Raw genomic sequence first — 27,283 nt, 5'->3', positions numbered from 1 at the left:
TATAAAAACTAGAATTGAAGTCCTCATTAAAGACAGCACATTTGCAATAGTACTTACTAAAAAAATGTAAAATTTACATCAATAGTTTAATCGTAAATCAGAAAGAGTTTTTACCAAGAACATACAAATGATTCAGTTTTTAAAGTTCCTTGAGCCCGAGTCTGGGCCTTTCTTTTACTTTCTCTTCTTTCACTCCCTGACACATCAAGCACTCCATAAAATGTTACTGACCAACCTTGTTAGGTGAGCATCATCAATCCACCAAGTGCAGGGCAAATAAAAAGGAGCGATTTGAAATCACTCACTTGTGAGTCTCTAATTTGCTGTGGTTAGATAAAAACAGGCCTCTCAGTGGAAGATCTGAGCAATACTTGGTTTTAACAATGCCTGATCGAAGTGTAGCCTCCTTGAAAATAGGGCAAGATACATGCTTATAAATTGTGTACACCTCGATGGGGACAGTGCACATGTGGGTGACTGACTCTTATTCAGACAATGGCAGTTTTGTGGTTTGTGTGTGTGTGTGTGTGCACTATAGCCTTGGATTGTGGTGTGGGAGGGGAAAAGAGAAAGTCATGGACAACACCATAATGAGAATTAATATTTAGGTAACTTAAAGGATTATGTGAGCGGAGGTAATGTTCTTAGGGGATGTAGCAGACTGTACTTCCCCAAATTGGTGGCAATAATATTTCCCATCCTACTGATCTACAACCTTGCCACCCCTGCATCAAGAGGTGGAGTCTACGTCCCACCTGCTAGAAACCTGGCAGGCCCTTGTGACTGTTTTGATGAACAGAATGCAGCAGAGGTGGCACTGTGTGTGACTTCCTAGACTGGGTTAAAAAGGCCACAGAGCTTGACTAGTCTTGCTTTTGGAAAACTCACCTCTGGAGACCTGAGCTGCCAAGTCCGAGGCTGCCATGCTGTATGGGCTCCCAAACTTGCTCATGCAGAAAGACCACATGAAAGGGCCTTTTGACTAATGAAGAGAGAGAGGGATGCCCAGCTGATCCCCAGCTGCTTCCAGATCCTGTGTCCCCAACACTGTTTCAGCTCCAGTCTCTGTCTGAAGGCAACCTCACAAGAGACCAGAGCCAGAACACCCAGCCAAGCTGTCCTGAATCCCTGACCCACTGAAATTGTGAGAGATAAGAATTGCTGTTTAAAGCCACTGCATCTTGGGGTGATTTGTGCACAGTAACAGATAATGGGAAGAGGAGGAAAAGAAAATTGAATGGAGACTCCTATCACAAACGATGTAGAGGGCATGTGGCATTTGCAGCCAAATCTTTCAAACCATGACCTCTAGATGTGCAAATAAAAGTAATGGATAAAGACTTCCTGTAAATCAATGTCTAGTATCCCAATTTAGTCATGATTCAGCACTCATAACTTCTCAGCAGAGAGCCAACATTCCCTCAGTGGAATCCCTACATCTTCCATATGGGGCAGCTTAGGGCAGCAAGAGTTGCATGGGAAGTTGTGAGGAAGCTGCATTTGTGAGCAAGCCTAGTCCTCTGACTCTGATCACAAGTTTGCTCGGGGTGGCTCTGGCAGTGGAGGAGGTGAGGGGCTCGAGATGGTGGGGCAGCTACAGACCCTGTAAGGCACTCACTGGCTCAACCACTGGTTCCCATCTCACCTGGAGTAAAACTGAACAGTCTAGTTCCTTAGCACAACATACTGTTTTAATGCCTCCATGTTCCTGTTCTCTCTTCTTTGGCAAACACACACTTATTCTCCAGAACTCATGCCAGGCATCACTAACTGCAGGAAGCCCAACTTGGCTGAGAAATCCGTGTGGACATATACGTATTGTTATATTTATATATATAATAAAATTTGCTTAGGTATGTTTATCACTAGACTGTATATGTTGGGAGGTAGACGTAAATTATTTATATTTTTGACTTTATTACCTAAGGCCTGCCATGTTGCAATAGCTGATGCTCAATAAATGTTTGTGGAGTAGAAATGAACATTTTAAGACAAGTTGGCTTCAAAGAATGAATTAGCGACTGTGTCTTCATGCATTTCAAATGTCTCTTGCTCTTCCCCCATCTCAACTGGAAATCTGTCTTTGTCCTGTAAACTTCCAGGAGAACTCTTCATCAGAATTCTTTCATGGTACTTTCCATCACCTTAGACCCTTGCCTTCCATACCTTCTACCTTGGTCACATCTCTTCTACCTTGGACCATAGCTATTTATTTTCTTATTAGCTCCCTTTCTAGATGGTCCACTCCAAGCTGGCCAGTTCCTAGGCTGATTAACATTCCAAGTGCCGAGAACAGGACTCTATCTGCTTAGAGTACATTGGCTAAAGCGATGTCTCCCCAGTCTCAGTACCCTTACAGAGTAGTTACTTACTCTGAAATCTCTTCCCTGGGGTTAGCAACTGTGCCTCCAAAGAGTCTGCAAACACACTAGTCTTAGATATATTCAACAGGTGATATCAAGATGCACTCAAATAATTTAAGGATAACCTGCCAAAGTCCTCAGAGGCTTACTGTGCCCTTGAAGTAGGTCATTCTCAGGAGCAGTTGCTTTTCATCTACCCAGCAGGTGTGTGTCATCAAATAAATATCATAAAGTGTGTTCAAGCCAGGAACAAATATCTGGCAGGGAAAAGGAAGTACACAGGCTCACTGATTCCAGTTCTTGATGGAAAGCATGAGATGTCTTTTTTTTTTTTTTCAACACAAGAAAAACAGTATTTTTATTAACAAGAGGGTTTCTACCCTATTTATTGTCCTCCCACCTATCTAGCTGCCTTATCCCTCCAATGAAGAAGCTTCCAAAGAAACTCATCTTAATTTTATAACTTCATTTACAAAAATTTTTAAAAAGATCCCTCAAACCCAGCATGACAAAAACAAATTTTTTAAAATATAAAACTCTGTGATTTTAAAAACAATTATAATAATAGGTAGGCTAATTTGGTTTACTTGGGATTATCTCTCTTCTCCCACTCCTTTTTTAATTTTTAAATTATTCATTATTGTTATCTTCCTAATTTTTGCTTGAAGATTCAGGAGATACTAAAATTAAGGAAAATTTTTAAATTTTTTTTTGTACGATTAGGGAGAATTTAATAATATGGTACAATTCGTTCTTGAGTATTCTCAAGCCTACCTCCCCATAATTACATGCCAAATTACCAGGTATGATGGGACCCAAATATTAAAAAAATAATTATAAGAAAACATAAGCCTGTGGTTTAACCCTGACTTCAAAATCATGGGTACAACTTAAAGGAGAAAATATTTGAACTAATATGCGGATAAATTTTGGTTTTAATTTTATGCATATAAAAGATAATACTAAGAGAACCATGAACACAGTGCACATCATGAGTAATTGAAAAGGTTGGCTCATAATTATTTCAAGATGAACTGTGTAGACCACTATGACTTTTTTACTCACTTGAAGGTTATTCACTAATATAATGGTGGATTTTGATAGTTCAGTGTTTTCTGATAGAACAGTGTTTTCCAGACACTCAGATACCATTTTCCTGACTCTACTGTACCTTAACACCCACCTGACCTGGTATTTACTTAACAGTTTTCTTTATGTCAACTTTAAATTGGTCTTTTGAAGAAAAAATTCTCCTCATCCCAAACAATAATATCAGTAAAATTATGGGTTTGATGGCTACTTAAATTTGTTCTTTTGGGGAAAAAAGCTGGGTTAAAGAAAAATCTACCCAGCTCAGAAGAGGTATGACAAGAGGTTGATTATTTTATTTGATACTTATTAAGCACCTACTATGTGCCAACTCCTCTCACAGATGCTGGATTTACAGCAGTGAGGAAAACAAAGTTCCTGCTCTCATGGAGCTTATATTCTGCAGGAAGAGATGACAATATATCAACAAGTATATAATTCTGGTAGTGATACATACTATAAAGAAAAATAAACCAGGGGAAAGGCATCAAGTGATGAGCATTGGAAAGAGTGGACCTTTCTAAGCAGAGGCAAAGGGTCCAGAGAGTTCATAATATTACCTGTGCCTATTTCTACTCTTCTTATAAAACTCAGTTATGCCCTCAGGTTAAGTCTGAGTGTGATTTACGTTCTTCAGACTGCTTCCCCAATAGTGGAGATTACTGTCTCTTATGGGCTAAGAGTTTTCACTGGGGAATGTATGTCTGGAACAGACTAGCCTGGATGGGGTTACAGCAGGGAGATTTAGAATGCCAGAAGGTGACCAAAAGTGCTGGGGAGGGGAAAAATGGAAGGAAGGGACAAGCACCAAAGACCTCTTTGCCATCTTCCCTGTGGTCTAGTATAGTAATCTCCATGTGCCATAAGGAAATTATTCCATATGCCAATCTTGGCATGTAATCACGGGTTGTTTAAAGCCATGGCAGCATTGTCCCCTTATTTAAGATGAGAAGAGCTGGTAAATATGCTCCTTCAAGTTTGTCTTAAAAATCTGATTCTTAAGTTATCGACCAAAAACATCATTGATAATCTAAATGAAACATATTAATGAAAGCATAGTCTGATTCTGAAGCAGACTTTTCCCTTTGACTGCAGATAGTTACTTATGTTCTTGGAGGCTGACTGCATGATGAGAACCCAGCTGGTATCAGGAGTCAGACCAGAAGGGCTGTGCCCTTATGGCTGATGGATGGAAGTAGCTGCAATCCTGGCTTGCAGACTTGGTAATTGTGTGACTTTGAGCAAATTACTGAACTTTTCTAAGCCTCAGTTTCCTCATCTGTAAAGGAAAATAATAATGCCTCCCTTACAGGATTGCTCTCAGGCATAAATGAAATTAAATGAGATAATGATTACAGAGCACATAGCATTTAAGTGCTCTTAAAATAAATGGCAATTAAAATGACAGCCATAATCAGGATGATAATGATGATTATCATTGTGAAACCATATGCAAGATTCTTCAGTTCTGAAACTGGGAAGTAAAGTCCTGGCTTCTAAATTCCTAAGACGGTTAAGTAATGAATAATAGTTCTGTAAGAGAGTATTAGTAGTCTACTGGGCTGGTGCATGCAGTGTAGTGGTCAGAGAGAGACAAGAACTAGGGAGGGAAGGGTTTTTCACATGGGCCAGTCTCAAATCTAAGAGGTTCACAATGGGATAGGCAGTGGGGGCCATTCCAGGCAGTCTCAGTAAACATGGAAACACAGAAAGGGGCTCCCTAAAGCTAGGACAGGGGTCTTCTATCAGGAACTGGAGACCCAACAGGAATCAGGAGACAGGAAGTCAGTGGAACGTGTCTCCAGCATTCTGGGGTTGGGTTTAGAGATCTCCCCACATTTACAGTAGCTTTTGCTCCATTCAGTTTTAAAGGTGTTCGACATTTGCCACCTCATATTTAGAAACAACAATGGGAGGGCACATCCTGACAGTCAGAATCTATTAAATCTGTATATAGCACAATGGGATGTTATGTAATTAAAATCCCTTGAACCTGCACCAGTCTCCACTGGCAACAGAAGGAAATCAGTTCACATGTTTAGGAGAGGGAGTGGTGGAAAGTGAAGTGCAAGTGGAAAATTAGGGTGGGCAAGTCTGTCCTAATGCACGATTTTTCTTAATATAGTATGTGCTGCACATAAGCACAGCTTCTTTAGGAAGGGAAATGCCTCTCTACTTAGTTTCATATCTCCACACTCATTCTATTCTTTTCCCTTTCTTCCCCTCTGGAGTAAACATTTAGCTGGATTTATATCATTCATATATATGTCATCATTTATATCACTTAGCTGGGTTATATCGTTTAGTCCCCAGAGAGTTATTAAGTCCTACTGTGGGTTCAGCAGAGGAACAAATCATTAGGAAGACGAGTATTTCCAGGGAGATTTTGATTTTCATAATTCTACAGTCACAGGCTTTTACTGAAAATACATGTGAGGCCTCCAATTTCCTTCTGTCCTGGTCCAATAAAAGGATATTTGCAAGAGTAAATTTTAGGTTACTGTCTGGCCAGCCCACTACAATGTGACACCTACACTTTCTGCTGGGAGGGAGGCTGAGAAGAATGAAGACCCCTAGGCAGGATGTATCTGAAGAAGGTAGATCGGTGTATATATAGATCATGAACAGAAATGCAAACTGGGAGCAAGGAGATCTAGGTTTTATTACTAATTTGGTCACTCACTCAAACACTGAAGGAGTCACAGTGAGGGGCAAGAGATGTCTACCACAGGCTTATTTTACTGGGCAGCTGCGAGGCTTCATCAAGCAATGCTGTAAATGAATCCTACTTCCCTGAGACTATGAAAGTGTCAGGTGTCTTCAGCTGGAGAATGGACAGAGAATTGATTAGGATAAGTGGGACAAGGATTAAAATAGAAAACCACACAAAGGCAACCGGGGTGTGAGAAATACTGAGATGATGCCTGCTTTGTGGATATCTCCCACTGTAGCCTGGATCTGGTTAGAGAGCTAATTTCTGTTGTTGTCCCAGAGGACACAGTCTATGAGCTATCGACCACAGAGCATAAAGTAAATGACTCACACAACAATCACTTTGTTGGTTTATTCTCCTCAGTGTTCCCCATAGGATTTGAGGTGGTTTATATGAACGTACACCAGTTTTGTGTGGAAAGTCACTGGTCTTGGACTTGGCCAGCTCTGCTTCCAGTGCTGGCTTTGTCATTTACTCATTGTATGGCCAGAGAGTAGCCTTGAAGCTCACTGGCCTGGGGACAGTGCATGTGGGGGTAATTTACCAATAAGAATTTGTTATACAAATGCTAAGGGTGGTTATTAGTAGTAGGAACGCTTTTTATTTAATAGGCTAAATGAAACACACTAAACAAACACAACTGTGAATGAAAAGCATGAAGTTTGACCTACCCTGACAAGGTCCCCAAACCTTAACAGTAGGAAGTTTTTCCCCACATTAAGCAAAGCCATGATCTGGTCTTGCAAACAGTACATTTGTTAAACTGAAAAATGCTCTAAATTACTCCTGGGTAAGGGCTATTCTGCACAATCTGATGATTTGGGATTTTATCAAATTAGTGTCACTAGATATGCCTTATAATTAGGATAAAATATTTGAAAACTTTAAAAAATGAAGCTATTCATTAGCTTATTGATTTTTCTACAGATCGAGAGCCTGAATTTAAATGATACCCCAAAATATAACTAGGTGTGCTCAAAGAGAGAAGTGGCTGCGAGTGTTTAAATGGAATGCAGCAGTTTAAAATGCTATTACTATTCAGATTCTCTGGGAACATTAAAATTGCCCATTAAATGAAAATCTAATAATTGGCCCTACTAAATTGTGACATTCTGTAACCTGTACAGAGATGCATAAAATTGTGGAAGCAAAGTTCTTTTGAGGCAGAATTTGATTTGCAATGTAATATTATCCAAAAGCCAAGGTTCTCATGCACATACACACACACAAAAGAACAACAGTGCAGACTGACCGACAGAGCTGAGGAAGATGCTGGAAATCAGAACTAAGGCATATGACTCAGGGCTCTCCAAGGTAAGTTCTGTTACTGGTCTGGAAAAAAAATATGGCAACATCAGGTCAGAGTAAACCCCAACTTGGAATTGGCCTCTCTTTGGACACTGCTTGTAAAAACATAACCAAGTTAGGTCATTCCATGCTTTTATATAAACCCCTATAATTTCCAAACTTACTCTGCAATATCACTAAAAAAATAAAATTTAAAGACATTAACTGAGAGAGAATTAATGGTTTCAAATCAGAGGTTTAGAAATTCTCATGGGCCAATGTTTACTGAGCACCTCTGTGTGTTTGCAACTATGTCAAGTGCTTTTCAAGATTCAAGTATGAGAGATACACTCCTTGCTCTCAAGGAGCTTACCATGTAGTAGAGTGAATGAGGTAGGTACTGAGATAACTAAAATATAAGGCATACTAGATATGTCCAACAGGAGCATATAATCAATGCAACATGGAGTCCCTCTTGTTGTAGGGACCTTGAAAATGGGATCTCTCCTTTCCTTGAGGATGCAGCATGAAGACATGAAACGGGAAGATGGGTAGGATTCTGATGGGGCAGAGGAGAAGGTAAATGTACAGACAGAGGAATGGCACGAGCAAGATAGGAGCAAGAGGCACTTCTGCGGAGTAGGGAGGAGTTTGGACTGGTTGGGATGCAGGTGAAGAGAGGGGCAGGTGGCTGGGGAGGGAGGTAGAGGCCACACTACAGAGGGAGCTGGGCACCAGCAGAGGCCAACCCAAGATACTGGGGGATAGTTCCTTCTGGAGACAGACACTGTTAGCGGCACTGAGAACTAGGTCAAAAGTCTTCCTCTACACAATCTTTATCTATAAAAATATACAGGTACAACTTTGTCCCTTTCCTGAGGTGTTTGTCAGCAAAACAAGCAGACACTGACAAAAGAAGGGGCACAAAAAAGGGAACCAATGACTGGGAAGAAATGGTGACAAAAATAAATGGAGGCAGACAGTAATCATGGATTCAAGAGGAGAACGGTGAGTGAGATAAAAGAGAATATGTGCTGGAGAGACTGTGATTTAATCAGGAGGGCAGGACGTGGGTGCACAGAGGTACCTCTAACCACCCCTGCCCCAGGCTAAGCCCTAGGAAGACTTACTATAGAAATTTGGGGGGGGGGGGGCAAGCCCAAGAGTTAGGAAACAACTGGTGACCGTGGGGACAATGTTAACTTGCTAACTCTGGGATTTCTACCCATACACTAAGAACTGCTCTTTGCATTCTTAGGTCAATTGTGTAGCTATTAAACATCCTTTTAGGAGACTACTTAATATCAAGGGGAAATGCTCACAGAAAACTGCTAAGTGGGAATGGCTACAAAATGGAAGCATCTACAATAATTCCATTTTTGCACAAGTATGTGTAGCATTTATTGATGCCTTTGCTCATCAGAAACTAGATTGCTGAATGGTAGAAATACTTGAAATATACATGTCACGCAAAAGTTTCTTCAGTTCTTACTTGGAATATTTGGTGACTCTCTTCTGTCAAAAATACTGCTTAATGCTTCAATTAGTATGCAGACACATCCCTTTAGAAATAGCTCTAATAAAAAGAATTAAAAAAGCAAAGAATCTTGTCAAAGATGTAGTTGGCACGGTATAAAACATTAGAGATGAGTGTTTCCACTTTTACCCCCTTTAGGAAACAGTCTTCTATGTAAGGAACACGCAGAGCCTTACTTGAAAAAACTGAAGTATTAACACAAATATTCCCAAGCTTACATTAGCTCTTGTAATCAATGTAACTTGTTTACATAGACCTGTTACTCCACTTAAATAAATATGTCCACATATAAATTATGAATACTGCACATCAGTGCATGATGGAGGTCCAGCCTTTTTCAAAATGCAAAAGTTTAAGGATTATTTTGTATTTCAACAAACCCATAGTAATGTACATACCCTACACACACACCACAGAATTATTCTACTTTACACATCAGATTACATACTCTACAAAATGGCTAGCACAGTCGGAGGATGGACCCGTTTATACAAGAGAGAAGTAATGACTCTTCATGTTTAGCTTCTTGAATGTTATCAGAATAGAACTGTCTAACAGAAGAGGGGAAAAAAAAAAAACAACCCTGCTTTCCTTGGGGTGAAGAATGTTATCAACTTTTTACCTAAATAAACTTCACTGGGAATGGGGTGAAAAAGTTGGCCATATACTTAATAAAATACAACCAGGACTGCAGCTGCTAACTCTGGTTTGATGTTTCACAGCTGAGGGTAGCAAAAACCTAAAGGGAATTATGTGAACCAAACAGACTTTTATAGTTTATAGCTAATCTCAAATAAATAATTCTGGCAGATTCTCTATTCTTTATATTAAAATACATCATCTGCCCATTTAGGACAATAACAAAAAAATTAACAGTAAATCACAGACAGATTTCTAAAACTTAAATGCCAATAAAACATTCAACTATTTATATGTAAAATAAGTATAGAAATTGTTAACAATGGTTCAGTGGGGAATAAGGCTTAACCAGAGTTTTATTTTTTTCTTTATACCTTTCTTATTTTTCAAGATATTCAATAGTAAATATGACAGTAATAGTTTTTAAATGTTTAGGTTCTACTTTTTAATTACAAGTAGTTCAACAAACTCACCACTTTTTTGTATAAGAAAACTATAAAAAAAAAAAAATAACAAAAATAACATACCCTGAAGCTGATTTAAGCAAGTGAGAACAACAGGATAAATGCTGCCTTGAGGACATGAAGAAAGCTTCCACTGCTTTAAAGCAATGCTGTTGGGCTGCTGGTCTGTTTCTGGGGTGACAACACAGGTCTGGGTTTTGATGTTGCATGGCAGGGAGGGGTGAGGTTAGGGCATCCTGAACACACATGAAAGATGAAGCAGGAGCAGACTGGTAGCAGAAGTCCAGGTTTCTTTAGTGCATGTAGGCCATGAGCACATATGGGTCAGAGTGGGAAAGGTCATAGGTGCTATGGTGGGAGGTGCTGCAGAGGAAGCACATGAGAAAAGCCCCCAACCCAAATCCTTTACTAAGACCATTATGTGCACGTAATAGCTTTGTCTCTCTCCTACTTAATTTAGAGATTGTTTCCCTTTAATCTAGTCTGTGTGGCAAAATATTCAAAGTACAGAGACTGAAGTAGGTAAGACTTACTAAGAACTCTCCACCATCTGAAACAGGCATTAATGGCATGGGCACAACAGTTATTTAATTAGCACACATTGATTAACTTAACCCCATGTAACCACTGTCTTCTGCTACTGCTAATTTTGTTTTTGAAGTCAAATGAAACAAAGTAACTGAAGAGTAATTAAACGTGTCCACTCCCTTTACCCCTATGGCTATGATGACTGGGTTGCCCTCCACTGCTGAGGTTTTCTGCGAAGATGTCGGAAAGGCTTTGAAACAACTCAAAGGCATGTTCTCAGGAGGTGGTGACTGCACATGAAAAACCATAATGTGAACGGGCCTGTGAGCAGCACTTTCTCTAAAGGTGCATGTGAGAGAAGAGTATAATTTGTAATCATTTTCAAATATTGGCTAAGAAAGTGACGATGTTCTATTAAAAGCTTGTTATGGAAAAAAATCCTAGCCTGTATTTGTGATAACCTGCCTAACATGCAAAGTAGTAGATAGAAGATTGAGTAATATAGACTGCAGATTAGCAGTGGTTTTGAAAATTTTTTAAAAAACCAAACAAACCAAACCCAAAACAAAAGAGGAGAAAACTTTGCTAGCAACAATTATAGACATGCCCAACCAATGACCCAATTAGCATGGAGCTAGCTTCTGTAAATGAAGTCCTGCCTGTTTGGTCTGCTCCATCTCCTTGGCAACTTTTAGGTGTGTAGGCAAAATTTTAGGGTTCCTTGGAACATGTTTTGAGAATCACTGTATGCATCCCTGGGGGGTACTATGCATTGGCTCATTCCACACAGAATCTGATTCCTTTTAGTAGCTTTCTTTGACAGCAGGCTAGAAAGCTAAGAACTACATTCCCAAGATTTTCTTGCAACCAGGTTCTGGATGTGGCCCAGGTTCTGAGGGCAGATACCTGGGCAACAACTGGAAAGTGGATGTGAGCAACGTGAGGCAGCTGCATGGAAGGAGGCGGGCACTTCTGATACATGTGTGTGTGGTGAGTGGGCGAGGGGGTTGCATTTGGTTCTCTGGGGACAGCTCTAGCAGAGATTACAGAATCCAGAACCTAGTATTACGGCGCCTTGTAATGTAAGACTGAGGAGGTGAGAACTCCCAGAACAGTCTGATTGGCCTCTTCCGCTGCTGTTATTCATGGCTGTGTAGCATCCAAAAGAGCGTCACTGGCCTTCCCTAAGAGGCTACAAGCTACTATAATAAATCTCTTTCTGCTTAAATTAACTAGATGATTCTATCCCCCTGAATCTGAGAACCCTGGATGATACAAAGTCTAAAACAGACACTAATTATCTCATTATCTCACATGACAGATCCTCAGCACCACTCCGTCTTTCTATCTCTACTCAACAGAGATGCCGAATAAGTGTTAAACACATGACTATAGCCATAGCATTGTGGTGGCCTAATTTTAACATCATTCAATTACCTATTAGATAGTGAGACAAGATCTAAATAATACAAGTAAGAAACACCTCAATAAGCAAGGAGTTGAGCCATTATAATTTTTACCTATGTTCATTTATCTGGGTAAAACATGGCATTAAAAACAAGTCTCAATTTCTCATTATTTAGAGGGGAAGACAGAAACAAGTCAAAAAGCCATCTTTTTAGATATGATGGAAAAGACAAGAATGTAAAATTATTATGATGATTAGCAATGAATTGGAATTTGGCCACCGTAGAATGACATGCTTAAATTTCTATGTCTTGGTGAAAATAACAAGAAAAAAGAAAAAATGGGTCCTCTATTTTTAAAATAATATATTGTCACTGTGGTGTCATATACATAAATATTATATAAGTGTTTGATTTCTCAAAGCACATCTAGTTTCCTTCATTTAGAAAAGACCATTTGAAAGAATTTCTCTTTTTCCAGTTTTGTATACAACCTTTATTTCATAAGTGATTAGACAAAGGGTCAGATGATAACTTTAAATATTTAAACTGGTCAATGACAGTCAAGTAGCCAGGAATTTCTTTAGTTTATTGTTAAATATGGATTGCCTTGGAGGTAACCTCAAGTACATGGCACAGCTTCCTAATGAGTTATTAGTTATGAAACTATGAAGTAATTTTGAATTTTAAGTAAGACTGAAGAATAGACTGGGTTATAACAAATTAAAAGCACCATAATTATGCAATATCATGAGATGTACTAGACAGTCACTCTATACACATATCAAAAAGTACATTAATAAACCTAACATATTAATAAAAAGCTCAGTCTGGCCCTTCAAGACCTCAACACTAATTGGAAAGGATTTTGACAGAACATCTTGAATAACTTTCATTATCAGTTTTGGAAAGCTATTTTTTAGTTACCTAAATAATGATTATTTCTACACTCCACAGTGCATCTATCAAAATCTAAGATCTGAAAAATATCATTAGTGAGGATGAGTGAAATAGCCAATGTTCAAATTCTACAACCTGAATTTGAATTTATTGGTGTGATGTAAATAATATATACGTGATGTTTCATTTTTCTATGTTTTATTTACAGATTGTCCACTTAAAATATATCATACATTTATAATTATATATTGTACATTAATTATATATAATAAATTATTTTCCAAATTTTAGCAATATTTTTAAGATTATGCATTCTGACCATTTTAAAAACTCCTTCCCAAAGTGTGATAGATTAATGGATTTCATTCCTAAAGAAAACACTTAACACATATTAAGGGCAGACCAACTTCACAATGAAAACAAACACATCTAGTAGTAGACATTATCAGTGAAAAGTATAAAAGGTATAATTTCATCTGTAATAGCTTACTTCCATAACAAAGACAGATTTATCCATCATCACTAATTTAAAAAAAAAAAGAAAAAAAAAAAAGAACCAGATCTCTACTTAGTTTAAAATAAGAAGGGTCTAGCCAAAAAGGAAGTCCAGCTAGCTAATACTAGAGAGTACCCAAGTACCTACTGCAGGAATATAGCTTATTAAGGTAAAAAAACAAAACAAAACAAAAAACAGTACAGCTGTGTGACATATTAATGCCTCTAACTATTCTTGATTTTAATACTGGATTTGGTTCTATTAAAGCTCTCCCCCTGAGGTGAAATGTCTGCTATCAGTATCTTTTGTGTAGATGGCCACAGGCACCATGTTTGCTGAAGGACATTATTTTGCGAATACCTAGGCTTTAGCTTTCACCAAAATGGAAGATTGCTCAATAAATCAGCAACTTCCTTTAGGTCATGAAGTTAAATATTAAGAAAAGAGGAAGATACTGCAGCCTAAGTTGGACTACTGTACTCCCCACGCACCCCCCGCCCCCAAACTCCCCAGGACAAGGAGGCCTTTGCTTCCTGGTTCTTAGTCGGAGTCTTGACTCACAGACTTCACATGCTCCCTTCTCCTTTCTCACTGAAATGGAAATTCTCACACAGGAGACTCATGATCATGCTGCAACAGCGTAAACTAAGTTTGTAAGTGATGTCCTTCATTTATTGCCCCTTTCTCTCATATAGTGATACTTGTAACGCATTAGCTGTAGGATTTCTAAAGCTGAGTGATTTGTAATGTAATACTTCTAGAATCTCCAGAGAAATTTCAGCATTAGTTACTAATAAAAGTTGGCTTTCTGCGTTTCTTAACCTTGGGAACATGAACCTTTAAGACTTAGAGATCAAATACCAACATTCCCCTAGGACTGCTGTGTACATCTGCATTTCTGGACGTAGGATTTTTTTTTGTTCCTAATCAAGTATAATCTCACTTCATAACTTCTACTTTTGGCTCAGTGCTACCTAGATTTCCAGGCAAGCGAAGAAATGAAGGCTAAGGATTTTGTGCTTAGAGGTTTGGAAATTTGGCAAATGTTACATTAAAATGTAACTATTTGATCTTGAACCTCAATATAGTGAAATTCAGTCAAAATACAAAGAAACCAAAATGAAGCTTTATTACATTCCAAACCTGCACCTGTATTTTGATGTTGCCAGGTATTTGTACTAACAATTCTGTTTTCAGGGTAAAACTGAGTGAAGAGCCCCCCAAATTCCCCTCTGGGATCTTCGAGCCATTCGAAGTAATCACTAATTCTTGCTTACATCTACAAGTAAGGAATCCAAGCGTTGCTATTCCTGGCGGATCTTGTTCTGTGTTTAAATGATCTGATTGTTGGTCATCTGGGTCCACACCAATTTAAGATGGAAAGTTACTTCAGAATTTCAGTCACCTTTAAAGCCAGCTATGAAGATAGTTTCACTTATTAATGTACAGTTATGAAAGTGCCATTTTGACTTACCAAACTCAAGGGTATCATTCTTTATAAAGTTTGCTCAATATTGACCTTTTCGGTGGCTGCAGGCCATCCCAGGGCCCCCACCTCCACAACCAGGTGTGCCACACTGCCACTGCCACCACCTGGGAGTCCTGAGACAGGGGCTGTGGGCCAGCCCCACCCCTGCCTCCACAACCAGGCACACAATGGAACACACCAAACCCATAGTGATTAAGAAAGTTCTAGAAGAGGCAGACCAACGCAGCAAAATACTTACTATCAAGCTGTAGTCCTTGGAAGAGAAACCTCAAAGCAATCAATTAGAGACTCAACAGAGAACATATGCCAAATCCCCTCAGAGAAAAAAAGACATTATATATCAATCCTGAAAAAAGAGCAAGTCTAAGAAAAATGTCTGTCCCGTTGTCTTTCTGTTACTTTCTCTTTCTCAGCAATCTATAGCAGTATCTCTCCATTCATCAGCAAGAATGTCACAGATAGGACGACTCACTCGATTACCCTATAGAAATATGTTTCAGTTCTCTGTACTCAGTAACCCTTATTCCTCATAAAAAATAAATTTAAAAAACTGACCTTTTAGGGTCCAGTCAATGAGGTAGAATTTATCATCAAATAATTCAATTTAGCATCCTGTAACACTCTTTGGAACGTCATTCTCATATTCAGATAATTGTGAGCATAAGTTACCTGTAAAATAAAATCTCCATAAAGATTTAGCCAGGGCAGCACATTTTGTGGCCCTCCATTTCACCAAGGTGGTGGAACAGACAGAACTTGGACTTAATTTACAAATGCTTTCATATAATATCCGTAAATTTTACTTCTTGTTATATTTATCTACTTCATAATATTAAAAATGGATAAAAAACCCTATCACAAAGTATTATAAGCAGGAATGATTAGCAAAAGAATATACTTCACCCCAAATCGACTTATACAATAGCTGTGGTTTGTCTGTGAACTCATTTATTGTTGTTGGTTGGGGGCCGATATGAGCAATAGCTAAGAATATGGGTTTTATTCAGAATTAGGCTTATGTTCAAATTCTAGCTCTGCAACTTATTAGTCTTTGACTCAAAGTTTATTATGTTTTTTAGGCCTTAGTTTCCTCACCTGTCAAATGGGTTGTTGTGAAGATTGAGAGGACTGGCTCATAGTGCTCACTAAACGTGAGTCATTTTTCATTTGTAAGTAAGTATGTTTCCTCCTCTGATGGGTAGTGCTATTTCTGGTATCTCCTTGTACATCTTACAGTATTTAAGATGGCAGGAAAAACACTTATTTGGAAATCAGAGGACCAGTATCCAACATCCAACCTCACTACCTACTAGCTTTGTAATTTTTAGAAGAGCTCTTAAGATATATGGGTCTTAGTATGCCTATCTATAAAATGGGGATAATGTTTTACCTCCCAGTGTTCTCACAGAGATCAAAAAAGATATGGATAAAACACATTTTATAAAAGCATTTTATAAAGCAAGGTTTAAATTTAGGTTATTGTCACCATTTCATTCTACTTGAATTAAGAGCTACTATCTTCCTCTGGTCTTTGCCATGTGAGGATACAATGAGAAGACAGCCATCTGTAAACCATAAAGCAGGTCCTTATCAGACACTGGATCTGCGGGCACCTTGCTTGTGGACATCCCAGTCTCTAGAACTATGAAAAATGAATGTCTGTTGTTTAAACCACCCAGTCTAAAGCATTCTGTTACAGCAGCCCAAAGTGACTAAGATACCACTGATGGCAGGTGTAGGCAGTCAGAGTGAAGAGGAGATAGTCACCTCTACTACAGTGATGGCAGATGCATCTGTGCTGAAATTACCAAGTCGGATACAAGAGGATAAACAAATCACCTCTATTCTACATCTGGTCATGAGTAAGACTTCACTTGGCAGTTTGGGAAAATATAAGTGGACTGGCCAGGATGGAAAACAATATTTTGTGACATGACACACCCATCTGCTGAAACACCTGAAGAGGCCAACACTCAGGGGTGTGTTAGACACAGAGGACCATGGTGGCGGTCATTTCCATGAGGATCCTCTTCTCTGGTGGACTGAAGAAACACAAGTGTGGATGTCATCTAGCAGAAAGAGCTGTGACTTTATTAGGCACCAATGAACCTCTGGCAAACGAGACCCCAGACAATACCGGGCCTGTGTTCAACGACGAGAGCACAGTGGGGGTAAAAGCATGTGTTCAAGCATATGTGAACAAAGAGCATTAAGATGTGTGAAACGGGTGTGAAAACATCAGTTCAAACATGTGTTTGACCATGTGTGAGCAGAAGGACGCTAAGCCATGTGGTAAAGCAAGTGTTATAGCATATTCGATTACAAATGTTTCTCATTTGGGAGCTTAAATTATTTTCTGTCTAATCCAGTGTTGCTAAGCAATAGCTCTGTGTTGTCCTAACTTAACACAATAAATTATTAAACTTAAAAAAAATTAAAACTAGAATTTTTTTTCCTGTCTTGGTTTCATCACGAAGAATTTACAGCTGTAGTTTTCAATAAACATAGTGGTCTTCTGCTAGCGTAAGCAAAAACTGGGGAAACGCTCCATATGCACGAAGGCAACAGAGAGTAGGAGTAAACCATGCTCAGTATGGTGAGATAACACAGTGTTCAAGAGATAAGGTAGCATATTACACAAATTTCAAGGTTTGATAAGCCACATAGTCCACCAACTCAGGGTGAATATCTGATCCCTGAATTCACTGACTCAGGGTTCCTTTGCCACAGCTAGAATTCTGCTTTTTGTTTTCAGTTTTAAAATATACACAACACTGCTCTAGAGAACAGGGATTTTGACAGTTCTTATTGATAGTAAAATGTGATAGAGACTGGCTTTAAGGTATACGTGACATTATTTGCTAAATATTTTAGCTTATGAATTTACATTGCTGCTGGAAGCTTCCATTCCAAAGCAAATGAATCCTCTTAGTTTAAAATATAAATATACAACCCTGGATGCCATCTAAAAAAAAGAATAAAAGGAGACAGAAATCAGAATGTGCTATTGATGCCTTTCTACAGAGTGAAGAGTATAAAATAAATGTACATATGTTAATACAGAAAAAAAATTTCAAGTAGCAATTTTATTTTCTTGTTATGAAATAAAGCTAAAAACAAATAAACCAATAAATCTATTTAAGCCCATTTATTTCCCTGCTGGTAGTAGATATGTAATCAAATGTTCTTTTTAAAAATACCAAGAACAGAAGAAAAGCAGAAGATCTGCAAATTTGTGTTTAAATTCCATTTCCCAGGCAGATACTAATTAATATGGCTTTTTCTGTTTAAACAGAATGATTTGTGTATAAATACCATTTGATTATACCTTGGAAAATATTTTTGATTATTCTGAATAAAGAAAAATTGATATAATCATTAGAATAAAAATGTTGCCTACCCAATCACCTTTTGCCTCAAGATCACGGAATGCTTTATTGAACAGACACTGGCAAGAGAGAAACACACAATTAGAGCTCGTGTCTTCTGCCAGCCACCCTTGTAGCAGAGGTCATAGAATTTTTGAATACTCTTCTCTTCCTGCTCACTTGTGCCACTTAATGATTTGTTCCTGCAGTTCGGTACAAACTCAAGAAAACGCAATTCCTCAGTAGAAAAAGCATGGTTTCTGGCTGCTGTGACCTGACTCTTTGCTTAAATTCCAGAGTGCACACTGACAAAGCAATGATGATTATTTGTTCTTCTTGGAGACTCAGCCCAAATTAAGAAAACAAGGAAAACAGAATCTGATCAAGGAAATAATAAAGGAAAGTTGTTCATAGGTTTTCTTAGTTTACATTTAATAGTTTTAATTTGACCAAAATAAATAAGTGAATTTATTTAAGCAATCCCATGTTTCTTCAATATTAAGACATTTTACTTTTACTAGTGCAAAAATGAATATAGAATGCAAAAAATGTATTTTCTGTCAATACTAAACACACCCTGAAATCTGAAGTTATTTCACTGACGTTGGTCTCAAAAAGCATGTAAATCAGGTTCAGGAACAATGCCTGTGCTATGAAAATTATAAAACATCTTGTAAATTTCACTCGCTTTGTGGAAAAACTATGAAGATGACAGCGTGCTTCTGTGTCCTCAGAACCAGCTAGAATTGTTAGGTCAAGTTAATTGAAGACTCTTAGTCTTTAGGCAAACAAGCTTGTAAACATGTCCCACTTTATAGAAAACAGGATAAATACCCCGATGGAGATACAGACCTTGAGATAATACTTCTGAATTTCCCTGGATGGGCCCATTTCAATCCACATAACCATCTTTCTTAATTACATTTTCCTCTAGACACGGCATACTCTGTAAACACAACACACTAGAGGAATGTAAAGGGAAGGGCTATTTCTGTAAAAATTCCTTCCTAGAGCATTTTGTACAATGTACTTAGCAAATCTTACATAACAATTTGCACTTTTAATCAAACTTTTCATAGTACAGCAAGAATGATTAGAAACATAATTTTAGCCTCTTCTGCTTTCTATTTGAAGTGACCATCATTAACCTCAGTCAATGGGTCAAGGGTGGAGTGAAAGGGCTTCTGAGGGAGTAAATTTTCCCAATTTGACAACCTTGGGCATTTCATTGCAGGGCTCCTGGGTGAGGGACAAGCTGAAGGCAGCGCTTGCCAGTGGGCACACAATGCATCCTCAGTATCTGTCCCCCTGCCTCTTGCTTTGTGCCTTTCCTAGAAGGAGCCTGCGAAAGATTCCAGCGTGAGAAGAACTATCCATAACAAACTGGTGCCATATTTGCAAGTGCGTGTCTCTAAAGTAAACGAGAGAACTTTAGCGATGTCCCAGACTGAGACTGGGCAATTGCCTCTTGAGGTTGGCACCACTTCCCTTTTTATGAAAAAAACAACCTCAATCATAATTGGAAAAAGCAAAATCAATAGAAATAAACCAATGAGTCCTTTTATCTTTTTCACCTTAAACATTTTTTAAAAAGTTTTTTAAAGACTTAAGACAATTAGATGCTTTTATATATCTAAATACTTATGCTCTTTTTCTTCTACTTGATATATTTCTTACAATGCTTAAAGAATTAATCAACCCTCAACTCAGAAATACTGAACTTTTAAAATGCTTTATGTAACTAAGTGCAAATAATTCAATCTGAAATGAAAACAGTAAATACCATGCAGAAAAGTTCAAGGTAAATACTATGCTAAGATAAATATTTGTCTAAGTTTTAACTTTTCATTTTTGAAAACCAATAGATGAACCTCAAAAAAAATTTTATGTTACATTTTCTATATAATTTAGAGAGAATCCAATAAGTGAAAGATGAATTTATAACTTTTAGTCAACTGATTTACTTTGGAACATTTGCTTTCTGAGACCAACTCAGATTAAATATGATTTTTTTTTAAAAAAGACTGAATCATCAAACTTTGTTTAAAGGAGGTTAGCAGTAATATACCCGAAATAATGAGACTAACTCTGCCATCCACAGGCATGCTTCCAGACAACAGAAAGTTTTCTTTTAAATTTGTTTTTCAAGATTTTTTCTAAAATGTAGGGAGTTCTGTTGGCAAGGTTTATCTAAATCAAAATCCTAGCTCACCTTTCTTGTTCACTAGTCTTTCCATCCATCCATCCAAATACTTCCTGGGTGTCCATTCCATTCCAGGAACTATCAAGGCACAGGGATCTAAAGCAGCATACGCTTCTGTCTCTGCCCTGGAGGTGCTTAAAGCCTTTGTGTATGGCAGAATAAAACAGGCAGCTACAACACTAAACTAGTGCAGATGTGGTGGGGTAACAGGGGACAGTCCACACTAAAATAGATGAAGTATTTTAAGTTTGGGATCAGGAACACCTAATTCCATAGCAGGGCAAAGACTGAAGAGCACAGGTGATCTCATTGGAGACTCTGAACATGTGCAGGGCCTATGGGCCAGAGGTACCTTCTATTTTTCCAAGAGTGTATTTGTCTTGGGCCAGGTGGCACTCAGAAAGAGTAACCAGGGCCTTTGAATTCATTCTTCACGCTTTCTATGAGAAACTGAGATGAAAATTTGATTGCTTTCTTTTAATCACCATTTCCTATTTGAAAGCTCCCTCTTAAAGTTCTTCACATTTTACATTGTGAAGGGGCCTTGAGCTTTGCGTCACTTACGTTTTATTTAAAAAACTGTTTGCAATTCTAATTTATTTAACCTTTCCCTTTTAACATTGGGGGAATTAAGATGTAGAAAAATAGGCCTCGCTTCACTTAGATATATTTTGGCACTTATTTATGTTTTGTTTCCATGTTTGAGTGCTTAACAGTTTGTCAGATATTGGGAATCAAAGTGGGGGAAAATAGTAAATATTTGTATTTGCTAAAGGTATTTCACTTGTGCTCATGAGAGAGATAGATATTCATTCATCAAACATTTATTGAATGCATTTTATGCACCAGGCACTGGGCTTACTGACATGGTGACACTGAGATGAAAGCCAGTTGCTGCCTTCTGGGGACTCACTGTCTAGTGGGTACATGGGCAAGGAATCCACCAAGGACAACATAGCCATGGTTCCCATTGTGCTGCATGCAGACCCCTGGAGGGTTGCGAGCGGATCTGAGGTAGTACCTAGATTACTTTTCAGTTTAAACATTCATACACACATTTAACACTTTAGTTCGGATATTCAGTTACACATTTATTTTAATGTATGGAAAAATACATAGCTAGCACATTAAAACCATGATTCCATGGGGGCCCCGTGAGATAAAGCTCTACGTGATGAAGCTGAAGAAGACACATAGATTTAAAAAGAAAGTGTGCCAATTTAAAGAAAAATCACAGTATAGGTATTATGCAGATAGGGCCAATAAAAAAAATGTGAGGGTACTACTCAAGTCACTGAAGTTTGGGTAAGAAGGCAGGTCATTGTGGGTAAATCAAAAAGGATGCCATTTTACAAAGGTTGGAATGCTCAATGTGTGTTCCTGAACCTGAAATAAGATGTCACGAAACAGATGTGTAGTTCTACAAGAACACTGGGAGGGAAAGGCACTAACATGGCCTGGGGGATTCAGAGGTTTCCAGAAAGAGAAGATGAGGAACAGTTGTGCTGAAAAACAAGTACTTTTATTAGCACCCTTAAAATGTAGAATTGTTGAATCTTAGGTTTGGATGGACCCTCAGAAATCATCTGTTACAACATCTGTAATTTACTTTAAAGTACTTCTGTATAGATAAGTGATATACGTGTGTGCATTAGTTAATTTTAATCCACCCTCTAGGGTGATGAGTTTATGACTCAAGTGGCCTAATGAGAATACACACTTCAGAGGTGTTTAGTTAACTTTTAAAAGACTAATGAAAAGCCATATTCCAGAGGCAGAAATGTGCGGCAGCTATCTTTATCTTATTAATTAGCTACTCTTAATTAGCATAACTAATAATTATTCATTAGGATATTAGAAATGGTATTGAAGATATGTGGATGGGCTTGAAATAGTGTTGTCAGTACTTCCACAGCATGCATGGAAAGCTTATGAGAATCTAGTGACAACAATTGGGTCTCCCTAAATGGTGGGCGTCCTTGACTTAGGATTCTGGCTTAGTCCTGTTTCCATTCACTTAAAGAAATATTTTATCAATTGACTTTGACTAGATTAGCCAAGTCTGTTGCTAGAATATTCTCACATCTGCCTTGAGATAACTTTCATGCAAGTTGCTGTCAATACATCCTCCTACCAGGACATTCTGAGTCCACAGAAGATTTGGTGCAGGGGCACAGATAATATGTTTTCAGAAACTTTGCACAGGTGACTCTGATGCACATGTACACACACACACATGCACACATGATGGAGAATCACAGGCTATCCCATGCATACTAATAAGTACCATCTATTGCACATTTTCTGTGGGCCTGGCTCTGTGAAAGGTACTTGACATACTCTGTATTATTTCATTTTTACACCTAACTATTTAGCATTTTACAGATGAAGTGATGCAGGAAGAAGTCCAAAGTGAAAGCTTATAAATGGCAAGACTGAGATTTCATCTCAATTTTCCTGTCTCCATAGACCCTGCTCTTAACCACGGTGCCCTGCTATATACCATGGGACATAAAGTTGCTCAAAAGAATTTCTGTGGCAGGGGTCGTAAACCTACAGGTGACAGGTGGATAACATAAATGAACAAAGTGGGTTCAATAGGAACTGGGGTGAGCTGGAGACCATGTGCCCTTTTAAAGGGTTTTGGGTTGTTGGCAGTTATTCTGTCCAGAATGGTTTAAAGGAACTAGATAAAGCAACTGGAAAGTTGTCATGGAAATGCAAAATAGGTCAGCCACTTTGGAAAAAATCTGGTAAGTTCTTGTTTACCCAAGAGAAATGAAAATTTATGCCCACAGAAAGATATGTATGCAAATGTTCATAACAGCATCATTTATAATAGCCCCAAACTGAAAGCAATTTACACGTTCATCAACTGGTGAAAAGATAAATAAATTATAGTATACCCCTACTCTGGAATATTACTCAGCAATGAAAAAGAATGAAATATCAATATACACAACATGGGTGAATTTCAAAAGCTCCATGCCAAGTGAAAGAAGTAGTACACAAAAGACCGCATACTATATAATTCTGTTTACATGAAATTCTAGAAAAGGCAAAATCTAATGTCAGAAAGCAGATCAAAAGCTGCCTGGGGCAGGGTAGGAGAAGGGAACTGAGTGCAAAGAGACTGGAGGAAACTTTTTAGAGTGAGGGAGCTGTTGTGTATCTTGATGTGTCATGGTGGTTACACAGTTGTATACAGTCACCAACATTCATCCAATTGTACACTTAAAATGGGTGGATTTGATTGTATGTAAGTAATACCTTAATTTGAAACACAAAACTATGCAGACCAAAAAAAAAAAAAAAAAGAAAGAAAAAGAAAAAGAAAAAATTCTGCCGGCTGCTTATGGCTCACAAACTTTCCAGTTTTCAACCTCTGGTCTCAGTAGAGAGATTCCATTTTCGCTGCCCCCAAGGAAATACAAAATGTGACAAGAAGTCATCCATCATCCTCCCCAGGGATGGGCTCAGGAAAAATGGTGAAGTTTGCATTTATCCCTGTCTTCCAATTCTCTTTTCTCCTTCATCAGATGCAAAATGCTCCCATGCTGCCCCCTGGCTGGCTGTCCTGCACCTCCTACCATGCACCCCACCTTCACCACGCCCTTCCCTTCAGCCTCCCCCCAACCGCCTCTCCTCAGAGCTCTGTGCGAGGTGGGGAGACATTTTACCTCCTAACACATGACCAAGAAGGTGCTCATGACTGATACTGATTCATTACCAAGTATTCACATCTGCAAAGACGATGCGTGAAGCCCTAACCCAAGTTCAGTTTTTACCTTTCAGTCACTTGGGGAATACTTTGGGAAAAGGGTTTTTTTTCCGGAACCCACCACATTTATCCCCACCACAGAGTGACTTACCTGCTTTGTTTATACATATGTTTTATCATCAATATTATCATTAAACAACTTAAAATTAATATATGCAAGTGGTCTGTGTGGATAGTATAGGAGGGTACAAATAAATCTCAATACCCATTTGTCAAAACTCAGAGTGCTCTTAAATATCAGGCTGAGGAGCTCTAAGATATGTTAGAGACCACCCTTCTATTTTCTGAAAAACAAATAAATGCCAACCACATGCGGTCAGGCTTTCCTGAGCCTCCATAAATGTCATAATAACTTGATTTTAAAAACCCCACTAATCACAATATCAAATCGACTTTAGTAGTGCAAGCTATTACACTAAAATTAAAGCCACATACAGAAATATGTCAACATGGGAATAAAAACAAAAAAAAAATAAGGAAAAGATAATTGTAGGTATGTTGGGTTATAGTGTTATGAGTGATTTTTTTCCTTTTCTTTTTAGAAATGTTTTCTTTTGCTTTGACCTTACTATTTGTGTAATAAATAAAAATCAGGAGAACAAAAAGAAACCGCATAGTCACTAGTGATCATTCTGGTCACTAGCCAGGAGGTTATGCTCAGATGTCGCCCACCAGTTAATGTCCCTATGGACTGTGCTCACACTTCCTTCTCCTCACAGATCTGAAAGGCCAAGGTATTCTATGGTACACTGCCAGGTACACTTGAGAATTTCATCAGCCCTTTAGTCAAGCTGATGAACACAGCACAGCCCTTCCTTCCCATAAGGCTGGCTGCCCCTCCATTTGCAAATGGAAATAATAAAAGCCAGAGAACTTGATTAACAAGGCAGGTGTACACCTAGAAAGAACCCAAGTGTGTGTCAAGAGATGACTTTCATTCTGCAAGCTTTAAAAAAGTGATGCCTTGACAAGACATATGGTTAGTACATTCTCCCCCAAAGCAAAACTGGATTAAAAATTTCAAGTTGTGTTAAAACAAACTTGTTGCTTAAAAAAAAAAAAGTTGTAGCATGTTCAGGCCAGTTTCGTCACTGTGGTGAAGCTGGATTTGATTCTAGCCTATCCATGCTCTCTAATCTGTGGGTTCCTAAAACCCTCCAGGATCTAGCCCTACCTCCCCTCTATCCTCATAACTAACCTATTCTCCACAAGGAATCCAATCAAGTCATGCTCAGCAGCACTAGAGAATAGACTGCAGGGATACCCACACAGCATCTGGAGACAGCAAAGTCTGAAGATCAAGAGAGCAGGCATTTTGGGCACTAGCTCCGGTTGGTATTTTTAATGGCATGGTGCCCCTAAAGAAAAATCCCACCTTTTGGTGAAGGTCCATTCTGTCTACATACATAGCTTGTAATGCTTTTTAGAATTCTTAGAAAACACTGTGAAACTAGAAAAGAGCAAATAAAAATTGTGAAACAACATTGTATCAATGGGCTACATGAAAACTATAAAAGAACTTTCTCCTTTAATAATGTTCATTCTGCCCAGAGCACATAGTAAATGCTCAATAAGAAATAAAAATGATGAGAAAAAATATAATCTAGATTTTCAGGCTTATATCACTTAGGCAAGTTTTTATTCCTGGTGGGGGTAAAGATAGGAAGGAGGTTGCAGTGCGCACAGTTGCAAACGTGTTATGAGGTGACCCACACTTCTATTAAAATGGGAATATCTAAAACAGGCAAGCAAAAATCATAGAGTTGATAACAACCAGCTGATCTGAGTTACTTGTCATGTCTGCCTTGCAACATGCTATCTCCCTGTTTTGTTCATGTTGTTCCCTTAGCCTGAAATCCTTTCTAACCCTTCCTGGGCAAATCTTATCCCTCCTTCAAAGGCCATTAGAAATGCTACATCTTTCATGAAACCCACCCTGTTTCCTCCAAGCTGGCAATAATTTCTCAATAATTGGCCAGGGACAGTGCATTGAAGTTTTTGATCACCATCCATCTTGAACTAGCATTTTCAGACTCCTTATCTCTTTTATTTAGGATGTGAGTTTCCTGAAGGCAAGAGTCACCCTCCATTCCTATATACCCAGCAAAGTGCTTTGCCCATAGCTGTGGAATGAATGACCATTTCCCTAATAAATGCTTCACATGGTAAGAGCATTAATATGGGAAACCAGTTCCTGAAGGTAAGTCGTTTTTATTGTTGAAGGTTAGACTCTTCCCACAAGGGACAGAGGAGGGAGGTAAGGAGTACGGAAATGCATGCAGATGCCTGGCCTACAGGAGAGGGGCTTGTACAAGGTGGTTATGCTCTGAAACACAAGCAGATGGGCCTCATCTTCAAGATGCCTCAGTAGACTTCATGGTTGAATGTACATGCCATGGCTGACTTTGCCAGGCAGTATTTGAAATGTCCCCTAAGTCCTGCCTTACTATATTACTTGAAGGGACACTTAAACCTCAAAGAAGATTCATCTTAAGAAATTGGCATGTCGGATTTCATCTTCCCTAAGGCTTCCATGCCTTGTGTCAGTAAGTCATCAATAATTAAATAACAACAGTTAAAATGAGACCACCCAGGCACTGAGGCTGGGTTGAGCTACAGAAATGGTTGGTATATCCCCCTTGTCTAGGGCAACTTTAAAGACCACCTAAAGTTTCCAGTTTAACATGATGCCTGGTCCATGGCTCCTGTTGATGCCTCTATCAAAGTGGCCATTAAATCTGGAAGGAAAAAACAGGAGATGATGAAAATTTACACCACCAAACTTTACGTCACAAATTGCCATGGCCTGGAAGGATTTTCTACTACTTACAAAAAATGAACTATGCCAAAAAATGTAAGTAGTGGTCTGCCTCCCACAAAGTCATCTACTAGATTAAAAAATGCAAGGCTTATAACAACCAGAAATCAAGAAGCTATCTCTGTTATGAGTGGATGTTGAAATTTATGAGGTATTTGGACTGCTGTATTCATTTATCTGTTTTTTTTTTATTATGTGCAGT

At 38.5% G+C, this 27,283-nt stretch overlaps 1 protein-coding gene across 6 annotated transcripts in view; it reads right to left on the bottom strand.

Moving 5' to 3' along the window:
• The window catches only part of VTI1A (vesicle transport through interaction with t-SNAREs 1A), a 354,592-nt gene that overhangs the window by 88,361 nt on the left and 238,948 nt on the right, over positions 1-27,283 (bottom strand). The window contains exon 9 of one of the 6 annotated variants that reach the window (XM_063102244.1): positions 7,418-7,497. The exons of the other annotated variants lie outside the window; for them this stretch is intronic. Coding sequence (XP_062958314.1) covers positions 7,418-7,497 — 80 coding nt within the window. The remainder of the gene's footprint in view (positions 1-7,417; positions 7,498-27,283) is intronic. 6 annotated transcript variants of the gene reach the window in all.

The sequence above is a fragment of the Cynocephalus volans genome, chromosome 7 (assembly GCF_027409185.1).
Source record: "Cynocephalus volans isolate mCynVol1 chromosome 7, mCynVol1.pri, whole genome shotgun sequence".
NCBI lineage: Eukaryota > Metazoa > Chordata > Mammalia > Dermoptera > Cynocephalidae > Cynocephalus > Cynocephalus volans.
This window is presented reverse-complemented; position numbering and strand designations above follow the sequence as displayed.